The sequence below is a fragment of the Pygoscelis adeliae genome, unplaced genomic scaffold (genome assembly GCF_000699105.1).
Source record: "Pygoscelis adeliae isolate BGI_AS28 unplaced genomic scaffold, ASM69910v1 Scaffold348, whole genome shotgun sequence".
Taxonomy (NCBI): Eukaryota; Metazoa; Chordata; class Aves; order Sphenisciformes; family Spheniscidae; genus Pygoscelis; species Pygoscelis adeliae.
This window is the reverse complement of record NW_008825307.1, coordinates 137,887-152,980: the sequence shown is the minus strand read 5'-3', so window position 1 is coordinate 152,980 and position 15,094 is coordinate 137,887. Positions and strand designations below refer to the sequence as shown.

The 15,094-nt window shown below is 46.3% G+C and overlaps 1 protein-coding gene across 1 annotated transcript; it reads right to left on the bottom strand.

Moving 5' to 3' along the window:
* Positions 1-4,746: 4,746 nt before the first annotated feature.
* On the bottom strand, positions 4,747-15,090 carry ABCF2 (ATP-binding cassette, sub-family F (GCN20), member 2; the record flags this gene model as incomplete). The annotated part of the gene is made up of 14 exons (XM_009330227.1): positions 4,747-5,363; positions 6,122-6,325; positions 7,167-7,295; positions 7,762-7,824; positions 8,067-8,177; positions 8,418-8,507; positions 9,061-9,180; positions 9,286-9,381; positions 9,466-9,568; positions 10,656-10,751; positions 10,906-11,077; positions 11,410-11,592; positions 12,531-12,743; positions 15,036-15,090. Coding segments are annotated over 14 exons (1,773 nt in total), but the record flags the coding sequence as incomplete, so codon positions are not given.
* Between the last annotated feature and the right edge of the window lie 4 nt (positions 15,091-15,094).

The window sequence follows — 15,094 nt, the reverse complement described above, 5'->3', positions numbered from 1 at the left end:
CTCAGCCTCCAACAGAACAAGCTCCAACAGAGCAACCAATAGCTGCCATGGGGCTGGTTATATAGCAAAGGCAGCAGTACCTCACCTACCTCAGGTGCACCCCCCAAGGCGCGGGACAAATACACATCTGTGACTGATGATTCCACTTTGCACTAAGTGAAAGGCAGCTGGCCTGAGAGGATCTTGGATGTAACTGATTCAATTAAACTTTTGGACCTGAGAAAAAATTTGAGGGTGACATGGGCAAAGAGGTGGGCAAGAGCAGTAGTGTCTCATTCACATGGGGCAGAAGTGCCAGAGAAGAGCTATTCCCAAGTCCATCCAGGGTTTTGGTGAAAGAAGGGTTCCTGCTTTGGTGGAAGGGTGTAAATCGGAGTACTCAAGGTATTGCTTCCAGGATCAAATGGGTAGAACCACTTCTGTGCTATGGAACAGATAATGCAGTCAGTGGAGACTCAATAACTGGAGAGAACATTGGTCTAGTGACTGAATGATAGCATTATAAACATCCCACTGCCAGTATTCCTCCCACTGTCTCAGCTAGCCTGCTCTTGGGAGTCCTGCCTGCTACACACAACAGAGCATCAAAGGACAGAAGGGAGGCAGTGGGAGGGGAGGGCTAACACCCTGAGTATGTATTTGATCTCTCTTGGAAACCCGTGATCACACTACTGATGATAGTTATGATGCAGGAATTAAGCTAAGCCAGGAAAAAAATGTGCAGCAACACAGTAGAGAAGTGAACAAAATAGAAGAAGTTTTCTGTCCTTTAGATAGAAAAGGAAGCCTTTGTCTCAGTAGGCACCACAATAGATATTTCATGAAAGGGTAATACTAGTATGTACCTTTGGGGGACGGGATGCTGGTATCTCTGTGCTGCCATGCACACTGTCTCCTGCACAGGGGCACACGTTATACAGGCATATCCTTAGCAAATCACATCTTCCAAGGACTGAGTTTGGGAGACCTACTCATCAGTCACTCTGCCAGTGCTTGGATAGCCAATAGTGTTTCACTGAATTCAGTTTTATTCTAGGCCTGTCCTCATGGCGAGGCACCTGATCACCCACCCCTAGTGCAAGTAAACATCACAGTGACAAATGGGGTCTAAGTATCACAGAAGGGCTTCTTGCACCCAAGAACTGAAACATAAGCAATCAGGTGGGACAGGCTGGAATGGTCGTGGGACAGGCTGGAATGGTCATGTCAGCATATTTGTGAAGGGGAACGGGCTTGGGCATTGAAGATGCCCATCCCCATGCCAGATGGGGTAGTGGGATCCTTCTGGGAATGGGAGTGGCATATTCTGTGATATCAAACATCAAGAGATGTCAGTGGATGACTCACACAGGCAACATCACCACTTCTGTTTCATAAGAGGCCATGCATTGATAAGGAACAGCACAGGGCTTACCCCTCTGATGTTCATTCCGCTCACCTGCTGATTTACAGAGCTGTAAATAGCTGAGATCTTTGCGTAGGGGGAGACTGTTCACTGCGACTGGAACTGTTTTACCTTTTCCACCAGTCATAGCACACAAAGGCGCTCTCATGCTAAAGGAGCTGTTAGCCATTGTATCTCTCCACAGCTGCAACTGTGTCTGGCACTGGCAGTTATACACACACAGCTTGTTTTTCTGACAAAATGTTTAGTCAGAAGGAAGCCCTTTGGTGGACAAGGAGCAGTGACTGATCACTCAGCATTAAGCACAAGGAGCCATTATATAGCAAGGGCAGAGGCTCATCCACTGAGCAGTATAGTGAAATGTGAACTCCCAGATTTGGAGAATTACCATCTGCTTCCGTAGATTGTACGTGCTAGAGGCTGTCCATTCTTTGTCCCAGCTACATTCTAGAAGCAGTATGCTGGGCTTGACTCATCTTTGTGCTATTTTTGTAGTGTATGGATTGACCCACAACACAAAGACAAGGGAATCCCACAACCCTGCACTTCTGGACTTATAGAATCATTAAGGTTGGAAGAGACCTCCAAGATCATCGAGTCCAACCGTCAACCCAACACCACCATGCCCACTAAACCATGTCCCTAAGCGCCTCATCTACCCGTCTTTTAAATATTTCCAGGGATGGTGACTTAACCACTTCCCTGGGCAGCCTCTTCCAATGTTTAACCACTCTTTCAGTAAAGACATTTTTCCTCACGTCCAATCTAAACCTCCCCTGGTGCAACTTGAGGCCATTTCCTCTCGTCCTTTTGCCAGTTACTTGGGAGAAGAGACCAACACCCACCTCGCTACAGCCTCCTTTCAGGTAGTTGTAGAGAGCGATGAGGTCTCCCCTCAGCCTCCTTTTCTCCAGGCTAAACAACCCCAGCTCTCTCAGCTGCTCCTCATCAGACTTGTTCTCCAGACCCTTCACCAGCCTCGTTGCCCTTCTCTGGACACGTTCCAACATCTCAACATCCTTCTTGTAGTGAGGGGCCCAAAACTGAACACAGTATTCGAGGGGCGGCCTCACCAGTGCCGAGTACAGGGGCACGATCACTTCCCTGCTCCTGCTGGCCACACTATTTCTGATACAGGCCAGGATGCCATTGGCCTTCTTGGCCGTCTGGGCACACTGCTGCTCATGTTCAGCCGGCTGTCGACCAACACCCCCAGGTCCTTTTCCGCCAGGCAGCTTTCCAGATATGACTTGATGTCATATCTGCCACTTCTGGCTGTGGCTGTGTTAGAGCCAACCTCACTTTTAGACTACAAGCGAGAGTAATGGTATAGAGGTTCTAGGCCACTTCTTTCACAGAAATGACCATCCTAGCAACTAAGGAGCAATTATCATAATTTGTCTAGATATAGTTTTGCTTTTGTGCACGACCAGAAAAGCTCTAGCTGAAACAGTTCAAAATGCCACTGCCCCAGCTAGCAGCTGTCTCTCTCACAGAAATCAGTACTCCGGGACTTATGCCTGCCACCGCTGCTTCAGTGCAGTCTAACGAACTGTCACCACTGAACAGGTTTAAATCAAGGCTGAAATACCAGACTGATAAAGCATGTATATATATCTCATTTTACAAGTCCTGGCCTACTAACTGTGACCTCTAGTGCAGTTACAGCTACTTTTGCTTTGAACATGTACCTGTGGTCCTTGTTTGCTAAATCAGAGATCTGTCTGCAACTGAGAAGTTCTCATTTCGCAGCAGCAGACAGCTAACACAGCTCTCCTCTGCTACATCAGCTACAAGAATTCTCCAACTACTGTCCATCATGCTGGCTGTCATCCCAATGTTCCCATGCCCTTCTCAGGATTTACCATTCTCAAAGAACTCAGTGTAAGATTATATCCTGCATTTGTTATTGCCACCATGGCTCTCAACTACACAGATCTGAAATGTAGTGGTAAGAGTTATTGCCAAATCTTTGCTAAGACTAAGGAAGAGCAGAATGAACAGCTTTAGCCTCAGGCAGGACTCCTTGACCTCACCATTCTCATAGCTACTAACATCTTTTTAAAACCTAGAGAGCAGAACAAAGACATGCATTCATCTATTCTTGTTTCAACTCCTGTGACACCAATCAGCCTTTACACTAATTACTTATCTGTGGGTTGCTTTTACTCCATCACTGTCTGTAAACTTCTGAGTACTACACTGTGAGATATTCATTTGACTTTTCAATGCAGTCTGGACTTTTCTGCAGAACTAACTTGAACAGCACTTATACTAATCTGCATTTTTTTTTTCTCTCAGATCATTGCTAAAAACACGGAAAAAGCTGAATTTTCTGCACCATCTACTGGAAGCAGCTCCCATTGTGACATTTGTCCTATGGATGATATGTAGTGCTTCTATAGCAGCAGTCACAACTTGGATGGTCCCTTTGGAAAAAAACAAGGAAATACTCTACTCAAAAAGTCAGAGCCACAGTCAGCATCTGAGAAAGTACTCCAAGAGAGTACAACTACTACATATTTGTCCTATTCTTCAATTTGCCTGTCAACATGTGCTAATGGAACTGGTTACTGGGCTACATGAACCTTTCACATCACCAGTGCAGCCATTCTCATGTGTCAGAGTAATTAAAATGGTAACTCATGATCATAAGAAGCTATTTAGTTTGATTTGCTACTTTTTTCCTTAGTACCTTTTCTTTTAAAAATACATGAAAAATGTATTTTATTCAAGCTTCTGTGGAACAGGGTGAGGTTTAAACACAAACTTTTCTAAAAATTTGTTATTAAGAACAAAAATAAATGTTAAAATAACTTTAGTTGATTAGTCTTGTTTAGTTAAACCTGCAAGGAACAAATAACTAATTTGTAATCCAAAAATCCTAAATTAGAGTCTCATTATTAGACCCACAAGATTCAAGGTGAAGGAAAAAGCATACACCTAAGCGACTCTGTTGTAGAGAATACACACTGGTATTTTATAGATCTACATTCTGTCTCTAACTTCCAGTCTTCAGAACCCTTTCAGGTTGTATCTGTCAACAACAAAAAAAAGCATGCATGGCTTGCTCCCCCTTCTGTCACTAACTGGAAAACCCAGTGTTCACTCTGGATTAGCGGGTTTCCCAGGTGTGAGGATCCTATTCACTGCTCTGTACCTCCACAGCTCAGTACTCACCATTTCATGTATCCCACAAGTTCTGGTGATAACTTTGGTAGTACTGAAGAACTGAACCTTCACCCCAGAAGAAAGGGCTCTGCATCCTTACTCAAAGCTCAGCACTACCTGATTTGCCCCAGCATGCCCCAATAACTACTACAGCTCACAAAACAAGACAAGACTGTTCCTCCCTCTTTATTGACTGATGGATTCTCAGACAGATCTGTTTATTACACTGTTAAATAATAGTTAAAATCAAACCAAGGCCAGAGGAGTTTGAAGTCAAGTATCTAAACTGAAGCAGAAATTGGGAAGGAAGAGGCGGGAGAAGCTGGGCTGGGGTCTCCACTTCTGTATCACTGCAGCTCAGACACCCTAACTGCCACTGCCATGACCTCAGACCATTAGATTCCAAGGCCTGGCTCAGATGGGACATCATCTAAATACGGAAATGGTTGCCCAAACGTAGCCAGATCAGGAGAGAAGAGATCTGTCCAGATACAGAGGTGCAAGGCAAGTCAAGGGGAAGCAGTATTGCAGCAATCCTAGAACACAGCCACAGAGATAGCAGCAGAGTCCCATTCCAGTTGGCAGATGGGTGAGTCACATTGGCCACTGTCAGTCTCCATAGAGAGCACCTGACCGACTGCTCTAGAGCTCACACGTTGTGGGTCTTTTTGGTGAGCTGCGGATCCTCATCCACCAGCTTTGACTTGAGATGTTCCTTGTAGGCGAGGATGTCGCCTTGCCACTTTGTGATTGTCTGCTTCTCACAGACCCAGATCTCCTGTGCAACCTGAAAGCAAGCACACAAGGAGGAGGAGGAGAGGTTTACAGTACAGCATTTTATAATTTTACCAAAATTACAAAATTAACCAAAATCTACTCTCTGAAGTTTGGTAAGAAAAGAGTTTAATAACTTTTCACACTTCAACTACCAAAGAAAAATATCTGCAGTGAAATATCTTATCTGGTGTTTTCTGCATAATTTATACAAGATTTTAGAACTAAAAATCCTTGACCCTCAACATTTCTTTTTTTGTACATGGACTAAGAAGGAAAGCCTTTCCTGCTAAATTGGGAACTGAAGAAAGTAGTTCTTGACCTGAACTACTTGGATATAATGTGCTGAAAAATAAAATTATACCTGAACTTGCAGACAAAGCCTAATAGCTGATAAATCAGCATTTGGCATTTGTGTGTACATTGTGCAATTTCCTTTGCCTGTGCAGACTGAGTCATAAAAAACTGTGCTAGAACTACTCCAGTATCATTTAAAAAAATCTAGTCAAGGCCTCCACAGTGTGTCATGATTTCCATTTAACTTATTCTTCACTTCTAGGGTTTTGTTTTTTTCTTCTTTCAAGTACGTAATGTTTTCCTAGGCTAGCTCAGTAATTGTTTCACTGAACATGGCAAAGAAATCACGTCCAGTGATTTTTTTCACTCTCACATCTTTTTGGGATGAGTAAGAGCCAGTCAGTTGAAAACACCTTGTTTTAATTACTTAAAGTGTTAGAAAGGTGCTCTCACAAAATTCACTACTTTTCTTACCTGTTGGATGAGTCTGAAGTCATGGCTGACGAGCATCATTCCTCCTTCAAATTCATTGATAGCATCTGCCAAAGCATCTATTGTTTCTATGTCCAAGTGGTTGGTGGGCTCATCCAGGAAAAGCATGTGAGGATTCTGCCAGGCCAGCCACGCAAAGCACACACGGCACTTCTGCCCATCAGAGAGGTTCCTAATGGGGCTCACCTGACAAACACAGACACTGTCTGCAGCTCTGCAGAAAAACTTACAGACTGCCACCCTGACCACAAAATATTCAGATCTCACACTGTGTTTCCAGCAGCTACACAACACAAGAGGATAAAGTTTAGTCAGTCTTACCTAGACTAAGCTTCTCTCACCAGCAGAACAAGGGAATTCCAGGGGCTTCTGAAGAAGGAGAGTCCATAGCAAGACCCAGCTTGTGTTAAAGGTTCCAAAGGATAGTTGAGGTCTGACTAGTGTTCATTGCATTCTGACACAACCATAAAACTACCCTCAACTTCTGGAGCGACAGATGGGGAAGAACAATGTAAAAAATCAACGTTGAACTGCAGTGATGAGGGCAACTCCTGTCATACGTGTGACGTATGACGTACAGGAGCATGTCGTGTTTAGACTTAGAGCACCACTGGTGATCCTACCCTCTTGTTTGAGCCAAGTGGTCCCCACTCCCGGTTGTGAATGTGTTCTAGCATTTCTGCTTGGTATTCATCTCAGAAATAGGAGATAAGCAAACTACTTCAAGTTACAATTGAAATATGCTCAAGTCTAGCACTATGCCACAACTTGTCTTCTCCTCACCCAGATTCTGAGGAGGTCACCCATTCCAACCCACATATTGCTGCAGTGCAAAGAAAGTTCCTATGAGCCATGAGGTTTTTTTTTTTCTCCAATTTCAAAGGCAGAGATGGAAAAAGCATTTTGATGCTGTGGTGTGCCATGCTGCATGCTGCATCACACTGTCAGACATCAGTAGAGCAACAGAAAATGCAGCAGCTCTACTTCCCTAATGAGCAAAAAGCAAACCTCAACAGCTCATACTCACCTGCTGCTTCCCTGTCAGACCATATCTGCCAATGATTTTTCTCATCTCCTCCTTCTCCTTGATCTCTGGGTAGCATTTCAGCATGTACTCCAGGGGTGAGAGGTCTAAGTCCAACTGCTCTTGCAAGTGCTGACAGAGAAGAAAAGTCAGCTTCAGGCTGTGCAGGCCACCCACTTCATGGCCAAAAGTACTTCCCCCTTATACCCCTCTGGTACCAGCTGAGCAGCAGAACACAAGAGCCAATAACCCCACTCACAGTATAGCCACTGTGCTGAACTATTATGGAAGGAGTCTCCATTTCAGGAGCAGGAGTATTGCTTCAGAATAGCAGGCTTGTCCACCACCAAGCACAAGGCAACCATCTCTCCCATAAAAGGTGAGAGGCTGAACAGAAAAGACCACAGCAAGCCTCTTTTCAGGGTAAGAACATTTGCTAGAGCCCATTCAGCCAACAGAACAGTTTCTTCCCCCATCTCCAGGCACAGAAGGCAGCAGTGGGAGGGGCTTTAGAAGCAGAAATAGAGGGGCAAGATTCCTCATTCCTGACAGCTTTTTCCTCAGCACTGCACGTCCTGGTGGCTGCTGTAGGGAGTACCTGGTGGTATCTACCGATCTTCACATGCGAGTGCTTGCGAATCATCCCATCTGTGGGCAGCAGCTAGAAAGGGAAGATAAAAGCATTTCACCAGGAAATCCCTCCTTTTGCTGTATGGCAGAAATACAGAATCCAGCCACCTCTGCTCTGGCACAGATAACATGAGAGAAAAAGCCCTATATTGCAGCAAGACCTTAGGATTTCCAAGGCCTGATTGGGGCGCTCTGGCAAATAAGTGCAGCTTCGTTGAAGACCACCCCAAGAATAAAGGTTCAGAACAAAGGTAGACAATGTAGGGAGCACACCTCTCCTGTGAGCAGTTTCAGCAGTGTTGACTTTCCGGCTCCATTGGGTCCAACAAGAGCTACACGGGTATCCAGGTCAATCCCAAACTCCAGGTTATTATAGATCCATGGCTGCAAACCACAAAAATCATGACACATATTACACGTTTCCACTACTACCCAGAACCTCCATGCTGCACCTGTAATGCTCTGTCCTCAGCAGACTCAGCATTAACACTGTTAAGAAGTTTGATCCGCTAGTCATATGCTGCAGCTTGATCAGAAAGCTTAGCCAAAAGCCAAGGCTCCCTCCCAAACAAGGCAGGGATACAAGTAATCTCCATACAAAATATACACACTCCCCATACTCACCCCATCCTTGGTGTATTTGAAGCTGACATTCTGCACCATGATGACAGGAGGGGGGATTTTCCCACAGGGCGGGAAATAGAACGACAAAGTCTGTTAACACAGAATAGCCACTTGTTAGATACCCTGGAGCACGAGACAACCCAGTTATTCTGGTATAACCATGCCTCACTACAAACATCACCTGTAGACCAAGGCACCAGACTGCGACTTTTTATGAGCCACTCTAGCAACTCAACACAGATTTATTCTGATTAGTTGCTTGCAAGCTCATCTGCTGGCTAATGAGTCCCTATTTCTTTCCCCTTGAAGCAAATGTGGGCTTATACTCTTCAAACAAGTAGGAGTTGCTCTGAGCATCCTCCCCCATCTTCTCCAACACTTAGACATTCGTTTCTGATTTCTGTGTCTGCAAAATAGCCTTATTGATATGACAAATCCCCTTCTTTCCCCTAGAAAATTACTCCTCTTTCCACTCTTCAGCACTACACTATCTTCAGTTCAGTCATCCTTGGCATCAGGAAGGGTATACCATTCTTGCTCTGAGCTGTGTCAGCCATTTCTGCTGTCAGCTAAGGATCATTCTACTTATCTAGCCCATGTTTCCAATACTGATCTCTAGATGCAATCCCACGTCTGATCCTACCTTATCATTCACAACTCTCTCTGTCAAGCCAGAAGCCATCATTTTTTGAAGGGTCTTCTCCTTACTCTGAGCTTGCCTGGCCAGCTTTGCACTACCATGACCAAATCGTGCAATGTAATTCTGCAACAAAACACAGTTAGCCAAAAGCCACAGTAACAAGGTTGAGGAGGTGCAGGGATGCCCACCTGCACGGGCAGAAAGATGTTCACGCAGCTAGGCAGATACCTTCATATGGGCAATCTGATCTTGCTCCCAGTGGAATCGCTTCATTTGATTTTCTTCTAGTTCCAAGCGAGTCTTTACATACTGATCGTAATTTCCCTAGAAAGAGACCACAGAACATCAGACATGCCCAGAAAACAGCTCCTCTGGTTTTGCCGGTTGCACGGGGCACCATTTACTCACCGTGTAGTACTTCAGTTTGCGGTTGTGCATGTGGATTATGTTGGTGCAGACACCATTCAAGAAGTCCTGGGAGTGGGATATCAGCACAAGAATCCGCTTGAACCTGTGGCACCACATAAGTTTTAGAGACTAAGCTAGAAAGAGATTCACATGCACCAGATCTCTCTTGCCTACAATCAGATTAAGAACAAAAAGATAGCAGCCTTGGCGAAGCTTCAGGAAATTTGGAGTAAAGCAGCTACAACCAGCTGCAGTAAACAAATACTGCAAACACCTTTCATTGTGTTAAAACACCCTTCACCATAAGACAGTCTTCACCCATCTTCACAAAGAGTCAAGAGCTGGCTACCCATGTGGTAGATAACTAGTGCTACTGATGCAACTGACTCCACTGGCATCACCCTTCTTAGAAGTTTCAACTTTTGCTGCTTACTTTCACCTTGGTACAGACTACCATCTGTTAGGTACATTATGCCTGGCTCTGCTCCAAATCTGTAAAATGATTGGTTAAAGCCTCCCAAAAAGAGAGAGGTTCAAATTACTTTCCTAAAACATCTGACTTCTAAAGCAAGCATGCAAAAGGTTCAACTGATAAAGCTGATGGAAAAACCTCTGCAAATGAAAAGCTCTTCTCACAATACAGTCCTTTTAATGCACAACCCAGATAACCTAAGCTTTATAACTATTCCTAAGCTTTTTGCCTTAAGCCTTAACGTTTTACCTTTGTTTATGAAAAAACAATCACCCTACATACTATAACAAGATGAAACTGACACACTCAGATACTACAGTTCTGTGAAAACAGAGGAACAATGTGCAGAAAGATGAGCTGGAAGCCAGGTCTGGAAAGCTCACACTACTGGCACAGCACACAGTGATGGTACACAGGCTGCCAGGGCTGCTCCTGGCTTTCAAGGAAATAGCTTTAACCAGGGAGTACAAACCAGCATTTCTCATTTCTTCAGTGAGGGAGAGACAGGGTCTTGTCTTGAATTCATTACCCTTGCATCAAGAACCCTTCCATAGACACATGTAGCAGCAAGCACAAAAAGGTGTCACTGGTACTGCAATATAGTTATGTAGCCACAAAAACTATAGACAGTTATTCCTGTAGCACTTGCTCATGTGCTGACAAGATGTTCCAACAGAAAAGCACAACCCATAGAAGCAGCAAACTCCTTCATGCTTACGTTTTCAGCTCTTCCTCCAACCACACACAGGCATCCAGGTCAAGGTGGTTTGTGGGCTCATCTAGCAGCAGCATGAAAGGCCGAATGAAGAGGGCTCTGAAAAGAGAGGGGAGATGACAGCATAGGGTAAATGCAGGTAACCCAAAGCCTCTCAGCTCCGCTCTGAGTTCTTAGAACTGTGCATGTGGCTCTGCAGAGTCAGGAGCAGAGAGGCATGCTCCCAGGAGGCAGCAGGCAGTACACCACTCACCTAGCAAGAGCCACCCTCATTCGCCAGCCACCACTAAAGTCCTTCAGCTTCTTCCTCTGCATGGCTGGTGTGAACCCCAAGCCGTGAAGGATACGTGAGGCCCGTGCTTCTGCCTTGTCAGCATCCAGCTCCTCCAGACGTTCATATAACTCCAAGAGTTTCTCACACTCCGCTGAAAGAGAGCCTGCCTGTCAGCACTTCTACCAATAAAGGGCTCTCAGCTGCACCTCTATACAGCTGGGAAAGCTCATAGTCCATCTGCTTTACCACTATTCAGCCCGCTCCATTCCCAAGCCTGAGACATTTCTTAAGAAGCTGCATGGAATAATTTCATCCAAAGAAGTGTAATCCCACAGGACTTTTCAACTAGTACAGGGTAGCTGGGGGAAATAGGTACTGCAACATGTAAAAACTCTGCCAAGGAACCCAAATAAGACCTTTTCTTTGGTGGGGAGGGAAATGGAGGAAATGTCCCTTGTCCACAGGGACTCCGAGAAGCTTTACCATCTTCATGAGCCAGACGTTCTGCCTCTCGTTCTAACATGGCCCTCTCTGTATCCACCTCCATCACACACTGTAGAGGAGTCTTGTCACTGGGAGGCATCTCTCGGGTCAGGTGATAGATGTCAATATGTTCTGGGATGGGCACTTCTCGTTTCCCAATAGCTGACAAAAGCATGGATTTCCCTGTGTGCAGACAGACACTCCACAATTAATTGTTGGATTCAGTGAGATACAATGTCACAGAGAAACAGACAAGATGCAGTCAGATCCCATTGATTCCTCCCTTTCCAACCCCAGAAAATCCTTGGGAATTTCTTGACCAAGAGGCCAGAAGACTTCAAGACACAGCAGAGCCCACTGCCTCACTGCAACAGGCTGCCTTCCCAGCTAAGGCTTACCACCCCAAGGACAGGATTGTGACATGAAGAAGCTCTCTGGAAACTACTGCAGTTCAGCCCTTGCCTGGATTTAGGGAACTTTATCTCTGCTGCATACTTCCTGCTGTGTAACCAGGTCTGACATCTGTTACCAGGACCCCAGACTCTACAGACTTCTAACATAAAGGAAAGTAATGCACTCATCACTAGAGAACCTAAGTGTTTTCCTGAAAGTTAAACCAGATGGTCTGGTTTAACTCTGATGCTCTTCTTCAATTACACCCATATTCTGCATCTCTCCATGTAGACCGTCGCCTTCTCCAGGGATTGTACAGTTGTTTTCCCATTCAGGCCAAACCACACACTCCCTACTCCTCCATACCATGCAAGTTCTTTGACCAATAGCGTCAGCATTGGATTTACTGACACTGCTAAACAAATTCTGTAAACAGGAATCAGACAGATTCACAAATCCCAGACATCTCACCCAACTCTCCACAGAAACAAGTTCAAATGCACAGTCCAAAGCCAGAATGCAACCTCATACTTCTACCAGCAATCCTAGCAATTCCTCTTCCTGGGTGGCAAGATGGGAGAACGGAAACTGCCGTGTCCCAGCCATGTCTGTCTAACAGCCTTCTTTCTGGTTTCCAGCATTTACCACCTGCATCTGTCCAGCTTCTCAGCAGCACGGAATCTTCACCGAGCTCCAAGAAGCCCACGTCACTGTGCCCCACAGCTTACCAATCCCATTGAGTCCAATCAGGCCGTAGCGCCTCCCAGAGTTCAGCTCGAGTTTTGTATCACTCAGCAGCTCCTGGCCGTGGAAGGTCAGTGAGAGGTTAATGATGTGCACATCAGTGCTGTTGGGATGGGAGGCCAGCACTCCTGTCACAGCACGGGCAGCAGCTTTCTTTAATTCAAAGTCCTCCAGCTCCTTTGTAAGAGCATCCACCTCTATATGCAGAGACAGACCAGAAGTGTTACTGATTTACAAACACAAGGGAAGCTATAAACCCCTGTACCAAGGCCCAGGACCACAAAAAACAATTCCCATGTCCCCATTTCTACAGAAACGTTGAGGGGGCCCAGATGCAATGACACTCAGCTTTTCAGCTTAGCAGACAGATATATATGGTCTAACAGGAACTTCTATCTGCTCTCTAAATAAAATCTGACCATTAGAACTAAGTGAGCAGCCAGAACAGCTAGCCCATTATCCAAGTATGATGGGACTAACCTTCACTGCAGGAAGGACTGGGATGGGAAGAGAACTTATGAAATATTGCTTGCAAGCTTAAGGAAAGGGCTGGCCAAAAGAGAACTTGGCTAGAAAATAAATGAAGGGAAAGCTGAGAGGAGGAAAGAAGCAGCAGCATTGGAATAGGCCCTACCAATTTTTTGATAAGCCAATATGTCCATATGCATGCCCCCCTCTTCCTTTCCTCCTACAGTACAAGCAAATCTTTCCTGTCATGCTGATCTTCTGTTGCAGCCCTGAGTTACAGTCAAGTTTTCACTCCTTGGTGAGACACTGCCATTTGAAGAAGAAAATGGCACTGAGGATCTCAGCAATACTCCAGCTGCTCAGACCAGAGACCTGGTGTTCAGACTGTTCGTGTTCAGGCCACTAAGGGATAGCACCCTAGCTGTCAACATCTGTCACTCCTGGCAAGATCACCCACTCGACAAAATCACTATTAACACCAAGGCACATATGCCTTAGCCAAGAAGGAGCAAAAAATGTCAACTGCACTGACACAGGACCCCCTTTGAAAGCATGGGCAGTGCAAGTAGACCGGTTACATAAAGAAGCAAACCAGATGAGTGAAAAGAGGGGCAAGGCAGTTTTATCCTTGACGTGCAATTATTTCACAGCGAACTGCCAATAAGAAATATGCATGTACCGACCCACATGACCTGCCCTCTGATGTTTGCACTGGTTTACCAACCGCCCCTTGACTCCCAGCGCCTGCTCACCACCTCTGCTCTTCAGCAACCTGAGCCACTGGCACCTGCCCTGCCTGCGAGACCTTTCAGCAATGCCGCTTGCAGCTGCAGGTGGAGCGCTCCCACCCAGAACAGCCTGGTCCCAGAGGAGACCTGGTGGGGAATGCTGAGAGCCCAGGGCCTGGCCCCGCCATGGGACACCCAAGCTGCCCACGCCAGCTGCCAGGCTGCGGTGACCAGGCCAAAGTTGTGTTCAGGCATTGGCAGGGCCTCTCCTGTGGTCCAAGCCCACCAGGCCTGCCGCCAGGCACAGATGCTGCCAGCACTAGGGCTCAGGAGTGTGCCTGGGGACCACAGGGGTGCTGGCAAAGAGCGGGGTCCTTGGGAGACCAGCCCCTTTGCCTTACCCTCCTGACGCCTGGGCCTTTGGCTGCCCTGGGTCTCTGTGCCACATGCAGAGTGCCTCTTAAATCAATGCACTGTGGGCTGAGCTCGAGAAAAACTTGGGTGCCCAACAGCCTGTGGGTTACCAGGTGGGCTAAAGTAAGGACAGAAAATAAACTCTTTCTCTGTAAGCTTTACCTTGCCTATTTCCTTTAGGAAGGTCAACAGCTCTTTGTTGACAAAGTATCTTTCATTAAGATAGCCAGGCTCTTAGTTTCTGCAAACCAGATATATCCCAGAGAAACAGATGAACAGAGATTCATAGAAATATCAGTAAGAACAGTAAGAATTCAGACACTACAGTGGTTCCTGCAGCAGGAAAAAAACCAAACCAAAACAAAAAAAAAAAAACGGGTCTGGGCATCAAATACCAGATCAGGACAGTATCTGTTTGAGAGGGAAAAGACACCATCAGCACCCTCTGACTTCACCCTGCAAGCCTCAAGAGAGGGCCTAGGGAATCCTTCACCTGCACAGTTTATGGAGAGCCACTACAAATTGCTGTAGGTGTCCTGCTGGCTCAAAAGAGAGAAGAGTGGCTCTAATGGTAGACACTGCAGCTGGCCCAGTTCAGCACAAGCCCATGCCTGTGAGGTATTTCATCTGAAGAGGAACAAATGTCCCAGCTTACTAAGCCATGGGCACAACCTAATGTGTACAGTCCTGTCCACAAACAGGCCCCAGCTGGACACTCCCTGCACTGAAACACATGGGGCCACCAGGCTGACCCCCACCGAGGGCATCCTGTCAGGTGCGCCAGGGCGCCGGCAGCGCCGTCCCCCGCGGGGTGCACGGACACAAGCCAGGCACCCACCAGCATAGCAGGACTGGCATTACTGCGGGTCTGCCTCTCACCTGGCAGCGACGTTCCGTTGGCCTCCGGGGGCCGGACCTCCTGCGGCTCCGTCCCGGCA